The 8229-nt window shown below is 42.4% G+C and overlaps 1 protein-coding gene across 1 annotated transcript in view; it reads left to right on the top strand.

Annotated features, from left to right (window-relative positions):
- LOC101658401 (gamma-aminobutyric acid type A receptor subunit pi) overlaps positions 1 to 8229 on the top strand; it is a 52170-nt gene that overhangs the window by 31489 nt on the left and 12452 nt on the right. The window contains exon 7 of the mRNA XM_004696781.2: positions 5865 to 6002. Within this exon, the coding sequence (XP_004696838.1) occupies positions 5865 to 6002 (138 nt within the window). The remainder of the gene's footprint in view (positions 1 to 5864; positions 6003 to 8229) is intronic.

The following is an 8229-nucleotide window of genomic DNA, read 5'->3' as shown; positions in this document are numbered from 1 at the left end:
GACCTGGTTGAACTAACTCCAAATGAACTATGAGTTGACATTTTTATTTACTCAGAAAGTTGACGTCCAGAATGAGGTTTGTCATCAATTGATGTTTCACATTTTTTGAAATGAGAAAACCACTCACACTTGAGATTTTCCCATAGTGCTGTCCTTGTAAGGTGTGTTCAACATCACAACAGTTTCTGAGACATTTTTCCAGAGTAGGAAACATTTCACAGCTGCACACTGTTCTCTTAAATCCAGCAGCACACACACAAAAAACAGGTTTGAGTGAAACTGTTTTTATGAAAAAAATCACTGTGACTAGAGAGAACCTTCCTAGACAACGCCACTGGGTGCACTAACTCAGAGCAAGTTGCCCAATGCTGGCCTAACAGGAAAAAATGAGTACTACAAGAGCTCTACCTAGCGGAGCTTTTTCCTGTTTTTTTTGCAGGGCACCCTCTCATATAAAGGATCATATCTTCTACAAATAGCGAGAGTTTCACTTCTTCATTGCCTATTTGTATTCCCTCGATTTCTTTTTTGCTGTCTAATGACTAAGACTGCCCACATGATGTTGAATGAGGGTGGTGATAGGGCCATCCTTGTCTAGTCTGTTTTCAGTGGAAATGTTTCTAGCTTTGCCCCATTGAATGTGCTGTTGGCTGTTGGTTTTTAATCTATAGCTTTTATTATGTTGAGGAATTTCCCTATTTCTATTTTGTTGAGGGTTTTGATAGAAAATGGGTGTTGGATACTGTCAAATTCCTTTTCTGTATCTATTGATGTGATCATGTGGTTTTTATTCTTTGCCTTGTTTATGTGGTGCATTACATTGATTATTTTTCTAATATTGATCCATCTCTGAATCCATGGAATAAATCCCACTTGGGCATGGTGATTTTTTAAAATTTTTATGTATGATGGTAGAGCCTACTGGCCAGAATTTTGTTGATGATTTTAGCGTCTATGTTCATGAGGGATATTAGTCTATAATTTTCTATCTTTGAGTAGTCTTTGCCTGGTTTGGGTATCAATGTTATGCTGGCTTCTTAGAATGAGTTTGCGAGTTTGTTGGTTTTTTTCTATGTTCTGGAATAGTTTGTGTAGTATTGGTGTCAGATCTTCTCTGAATAAACTGGTAGAATTTTCCTGTGAAGCCATCTGGTCCTGGCCTTTTCTTGGTTGATAATTTCTTCATGACCTACTCTATTTCTTCTTTTGTTATTTGTCTGTTGAGTTTTTCAATATCTGCATTAATTTGAGTGGGTGATGTATTTTTAAGTATCTGTCCATTTCTTCTAGATTGTCAAATTTGTTTCAATAAAGTTTTTCATAGTAGCATGTTTTTATTCTTTTTATTTCATTTGGATCTGTTATAATGTCACCCTTTTATCTCTTATTCTGGGTATTTGCACCTTTTCTTTTTTCCCCTCTGTTAAGTTTGCTAGTGGTCTGTCTATTTTGTTAATCCTTTCAAAGAACCAGCTTCTTGTCTTGTTGATGTTTTCCATATAATTTATTTCTGCTTTGATCCTTATGATTTCTTTACTTTTATTAGAGGGTCTATGTTGTTGTCCTTGTTCTAGTTCTTGAAGGTGCTGTTAGGGTATTGATTTTGACTTCTCTTTTTCATGTGTGTGTTGGTTGCTGTAAATTGGCCTCTGATTACTGTTTTTGCTGTGTCCCAAAGGTTTTGATATGTTGAAGAGTTTTCTGTATACAGTCCTTTCTCTTCTCCATGTTTGTTCCCAATGCTTGTTCCCATACTGGCTGTTCATACACAAATATTTAGAGACTACTCAAAGGAAAACCTACGAACATGTCATCTTTGAGCAAGGCAATTGTCAACTCTTACTGAGTATTTCCAGCTAAGAGTACTCTCCATGATGGTCAAAGGAAATTCTTCCATGCCTTTAATGGTCTAGGTCGGCACTTGGCAAACTACCTCCCACCCTTGGCCAACCCCACCACCAGTTTCTAGAAATAAAATTATATCTAACACACCCATGCCCCTTTGTTTACTTAATATCTGTGGCTGGTTTCAGGCTTCACCAGCAGAGCTGAGTGGTTGAGACAGAAACTAAATGGCCCACAAAGCCTTAAGTATTAGCATTATTATTATTATTTTGCTGGAGAGCTTTTAGAGCCTTTAATAAGGTAATTGGATGTGAAATTCCAAGAGGGGGTGGTATCATTCCCTTACCTGATTTAACATTGGGATTTTATTTCATGAAGTATTGTGTAGGAAAACTTTTATATAGAAAGTATTTCATATAGAAATTTATATAGAAAACAGGTTTGGACTAGCACCTAGTACCTAAACTCTCTGCATTTTCTTGATGCTAGCTACCTGGCTGCTAATCCTCAGAGGGCCTATGACTCCAGGTGAATAGAGAATTTAGTCATAGAGTAATGCCTCATGAATTACTCTATGACTAAAATCATCACCTACTCTCTATAGCAATGGGTGGTTATAGAAGTTAATGAAGAGGTCATAGACCTATCATGAATGCCCCTTTTCATTTGTTCGTAAATCCACAAAGGGCTACCCTTTTAGCTCTAGAAAGAAAATGCTGTTTACTAGAGAATCTTCAGAATCCATCAAAGAGGAAACAGAAACCCTAGTAGGGAAAGACTTCTTGGAAGAGATAACAGTATATTCCAGGACCTCAATCTATTCTTTCCCTGGTCTCTGTGATCAAACAAGATTGGAACTAAATAATAATAATATAAATAGCATTAAATTAGGTGTAGCTGTTGTTTTTTTCTGAGAAATACTACATCCTCTATTTACCTGTTGCTTACTACATACTAGCCACTGTACCAGGGGCATTTCAAACAATTCACTCTAAACCCATTGCTGTTGAGTTGATTCCAACTCCTGGTGGACCCACCAGTGTCAGAGTAGAGCTGTGCTCCATAGAGTTTTCAAGACTATGGTCTTTCAGAAGTAGAGCACCAGGCCTTTCTGCTGATGTGCCTCCGGTGGACTCAACCCTCCAATCTTTTAATTAGCAGTGGGTGCATTAACCATTTGCACCAGCCAGGGAGTCCTTCCAGATAAAGGAATTTGACTTCACTTTGCTTTGTACTTTTCACAAAGGGACACCATAAGTAGCAATACTGATACTTGAGCACAGGGTGTGGAGTCCTGTGTCTCTGGCCCTGCGCTGGCACCCTTCTTTTTGACTGGAGAGTCACATAGGGATTTTCTTTGTCCCAACGACTGGTTTGTGATCTAAATAATATGTTTTCCCTGCATGTGCCATAAAGTACTTTTAAGCAATAATATAAATAACAAAATAAATAACAAAAAGATTTTAATAATTCCTTTATAGTTTTTCTAGTTTGTTTAGTTCTAGTCTAGTCTAGTTTTGTTCTAGTTAGCCCATTTTGTTACCATCACTTTCCCGTAAATTTGGAAACCAGGTGATGCTTGTTGTGGATCCTCCCAATTCTGCTGGAAAGTCCAATTGAATTGCAAGGATCACTGAATAGTGATACATCAGTGAACTAAAACATATTCTTCTATAGCCCCTTCCAACCTTATGTAGGGCCAAAACCAGTGTTCATCCTTCCCTGAGTGTCCTAAATCACTTACTCAAGAAAAGTATTTTGCCTTGTCCCAACACTTCAGTTCTGCATGCTCTTACCAGTACCTATACCAGTGGCCATTAGGTCAGCTCTGGCTCCTGGCAGCTCCTTGCATGTGTCCGAATGGAATGGCACATCATAGGGTTCTCTATGGCTGATTTTCTTGAAATTGAAAACCATGCCTGTCTCCCGAGGTGCTTCTAGATGGGCTTGAACCTCTAACCTGTCAGCTGGCAGCTCTGGGTGTTAACTGTTGGCACCCACTGCAGTCTCCGGGTCAGCTGGATAACTAGTTGAGTTCCCCCCTGCCGTCTGTCCTCATTCAAATGCTTTCATTCAACAATTAGGTGACTGTTTTGTGGTAGACACCATGGGAGATGCTTGTGACACAAAGATTAAAACAAGGTGCCAGGTGTCAAGCAGTCTACAGTCCAAAGGGAAGGGCACCTTTTTGTAATTGTAATAGGGGAAGACTCTGAGAGCCCAGGAGAGCCAGGGAGTGTCTAGGGACAGTGTCACCTGGAATGAGATGTGGGTGATCACCAGGAGCTGGTCAAGGGGACAAGGAATGGGACTCAAAAGGTGCTGCTGAATGGAACCAAGAAAGACCCAGCAGCAGTGAGAAATTGCACATGCACAAAGTAGTCATTGACATGTATCATAGAGCTACTTCCAACTTTTAAAAGCTGTTACCTGATAAATATAAAGCATAATACAGTAATGTCAGCAAATGGGCATCCATCCTGTTACCTGGGGATTTGCTCACAAGGAGGAAGGAGAATTTATTCTCTATTGATGTATGTCAAATGAATTCTCTGCCATTGTGGAGTAGCCTCCATGGTTCCAACGTAAGCACTCTGTGGCTGGGGATATGGCACTGTGATAGGGGCAGGGTTTATTAAGGCATCTGGTGTGGCTCTTACAAGGAGACCAAAAACTAGCCAAGAGCTGGAGCCCATGCTCCGCTGCACTTTATAAAGATGCAAGTGCTCCAAAAGCCAGAATGCACCACCGTTAGGAGGCAGCAGTTATTTTTCAGAGGTAGATCTTTAATTAAAGACTCAGCCAGACCAATTAATTATCATATTGACTAAATGCATGCAAAACCTTCTTGAAGCAGTACAGCTGTTTGGCAGCAGAATAAAACTTGCAGTTATCAGTGCCACATGGAAAGAGTAATTGCCCCCTGTGTGCCGTGGTTGTGCTCATTTCAAATCCCAAGGGGAGATTCTCCTGGAAACATCAGCTCTCTGCTCGTATCAGCCCCATCCCTGGTGAGCTGAGGATGCTTTTGCTGCATGTTTATTAGAAGTTATTTGGGTATAGAAACCTCACTGAGAGTTTCGGTGATTTTTTTAACCCTATCAATACAGAGGATCTGGTTCCATGCCACGCTTGCTCACATCCACCCTGGGGAAGAGCAGCGACCATGCCATGACAGTGAGCCTTTATGCAATGGAAAAGCCAAGTGCCCAAGAAGGGGCTTCGCTGCTCACTTTTATCAAGACCAAGCAGCCCTGGTGATGTAGTGGTTACATATTGGGCTGCAATCCACTGATCTAAGGTCACCAGTTTGAAACCACCAGCTGCTCCACAGGAGAAAGATGGGGCTTTCTACTCGCGTAAAAATTCACGGTCTCGGAAACCAACAGAGGCAGCTGTACCCACTCCTATTGGGTTGCTGAGCCAGGATGGACTGGATGAAAGCGAGTTTGGAGTTTTCTTTTTTAGCAAAAAGCAGTTGCTGTTGAGTAGATTCTGCTTCAAGGTGACCCCACATGTCAGAGTTCCTGAGAACAAGCTACTTGAAAACTATGCTCCAAAAGGTTTTTTTCAGAAGTAGATTAGCAGACATTTCTTCCAAGTTGCCTCTGGGTGGATTCAAACCTCTAACCTTTCTGTTGGCAGTGCCCCATGCTGGGACTCCTTGTTCTAAATCACACAGTAATTACACTTCAGAAACAAGCCAGGTTTGGATGGACCCCGAGCAAGACAGAACCCAGGCCATCCCCAGACCACTTCATTCTGCAATGACTTTGCACCAAGCTCCAAACCAACAAACCTAACCCACTGCCATCGCGTCAGTCCTGACTTCTGGCGACCCTATGTGGGGTTTCCAAGGCTATAAATCGTTATGAGAACAGACAGTCTCATCTTTCCTCTGAGAAGTACCTGGCTAGCTAGTGGGATTGAACCTCCAACCTTGGGGTTAGCAGCCCAGCACCTAACTCACAGTGCCACCAGAGCTCCTTCTGCACTGACCAGGACACCTGTTTTTGCAGGGGGCTATGATGGGAACGACGTGGAGTTCATGTGGCTGAGAGGCAATGACTCTGTGCGTGGGCTGGAAAACCTGCGGCTTGCTCAGTACACCATCCAACGGTACTTCACCTTCGTCACCCAGTCACAGCAGGAAACAGGTAACTTGTGTGACAAACTTATACAAAGTGGAAATAACTGAACTGAGGTGGAGAGTTACACTCAGAGCCACGCCTTCTCCACTTGACGCCTTGTGAGTTCAATAACCGCTCAGCAGGCTGCCCAAGTACCTGCTCAACATCCAGGCACGCAACCAGCCCCCTGAGGAGCAGACCTCTGGGCCAGCTCTGCAGCCACTTGGGGCTTGCCTCCAGATACGTTGTGTGGGTTGGGCACATGCACAGTTCCTTCCTGCACAAAACCTGTGGGTGTTTCTAACCGGAGAACATGTTCTCTGCCACTGAAGAAGAAAGAAACGAGAACACAGTTTACCAGTGGAGGCCTCAGCTGCACCCAGAGAGAGCACGAACAGTCTATTTGTTCCAAGCTGTCAGGGAAGAATACCTGTTCACTTCATTGAAAGAGTTGGAGCTCATGTTGTTGCTGTTGTTGTTGCTGTTGTTAGGTGCCATTAAGTCGGTTCTTACTCATAGCAACCCTATGTACAACAGAACAGAATACTACCCAGTCCTTCACCATCCTCACAATCAATGCCATGTTCAAGCCCATCGCTGTAGCCACTGTGTCAATCCATCTTGTTGAGGACTGTATTAGGCCGGGTTGACTAGAGAAATAAATTCAGTGACACTCATTGTGTTAGAGAGGGTTCTGTAGCAAAACAAAACCAGGACACTTATGTGTATATATATATATATATATATATATATATATATATATATGAAGATAGACATATACAGCATGAAGGAATATAACAACTAATTAGTCCACACAGCAGTACAGAGGGCTTAGTTCCACTCACTTCCATGGAACAGTTATATACTGGAGTCCTTAGGGCTGCTGGGTCCAGGGTCAAGGAAGCAAACAGCTGACTCTTCCCTCGGGCGATGCAGGCAGAATCTGCCCACAGGCAGCAAACAGCAGGGCAGGTCACCAACAGTCAGCAGCTCATGAGCTTAGCAAAGCAGGCCCAGATGGAATATCAAACTCAAGCAATGCAAGACAACAAGATTCACCAGCCTCAAGCTCAAGCAATGCACACACCAGCAGCATGGCAAAGCAGGTCTCTAAAGAAACCTCAAGCTCCGGCAACATGATCCATGGGTTGGCTGTCCCACAGGTAGTGTAGCTCACAAGTTGAGGCAGAGAACTAGCTAAAGCAGTCACATGCTGGTCCGATTACCAGAGAGCAAGAGATAGAGGAGTGGGCCTTGCTGAGACAAGTCACTTATATCTTTGCCTCCAATCAAACTGCAACCTGGTTAATCCCACATGTTCCTATTGGCCAGGTTAGCACAATAAACCTACCTATCACACTCATACATGTGTAAAATAAAACTTAATATCAAGAAGTAATCGTATATCAAGAAAATATCCAAACTGAGTCCAACTCAAGTCCATAAGTCCAATACTAGTCCATAAGTCCAATTCTAGTTCATAAATCCCTCTTCAAACTCATGAAGCCACATGCAATGATGTAGGAAGATTATAGGCCAGTGGGTGCAAGTCTTGTGGATCCATTGGTGGTGGACACATCTCCAGGACTCCCACAGGTCTCAACTGGCTCGCTGGCATGAAAGTGAAGGAGGGGGGGGGGAGGTTCTCAGGACTAACCTTATGAGAAAGTCACATCCGCAAGGAGGCACCATCAGGCTGTGGCCATCCCTATACTTTTATAGCTTCAGGTTCACATGAAATTATGGAACTACCACAAGAGCCTTTCTCTTTTTCACTACCCCTTTGCTTTACCAAGAATTATGTCCTTTTTCCACAGATTGGTCTCTCTTGCTAATAGATGTTTTCCAAAACAGACATGTGATTTTTCTAAATTTTTATTGTGAATTGTATGAAGGTTTACAGAGCAGATCATCAGTTTTACATTCAACAACTCATATGCATGTGGTTTCATCTCACGCGTTATAAGCCCCTCAATGCAGCCTAATTCATCCTAGTCCCTGCCAGTGTTCCTGTTTCCAGTCCTGCTTCTTTCTTAGCACTTTTGAATTTGTCCTTGGATAAATGCTGTCCTATTCATCTTGAAGGGCTGATTGTTCTAAAACATAAGAACCTTCCTAGCCATACTCTCCCTCTTACTGACCAGTGTCTTATTTGGCTGGAAATTAAGTGACAGGGTGAGTTCAGCTCTAGACCTGAAGGGTGACTAAAGGCCATAGTCTTGGGGGTTTCTTATCTATTTATTTATTTTTAATC

This window comes from Echinops telfairi, unplaced genomic scaffold, assembly GCF_000313985.2.
Source record: "Echinops telfairi isolate 266 unplaced genomic scaffold, ASM31398v2 ScPeMD7_7469;HRSCAF=8507_0, whole genome shotgun sequence".
Lineage (NCBI taxonomy): Eukaryota > Metazoa > Chordata > Mammalia > Afrosoricida > Tenrecidae > Echinops > Echinops telfairi.
This window is presented reverse-complemented; position numbering and strand designations above follow the sequence as displayed.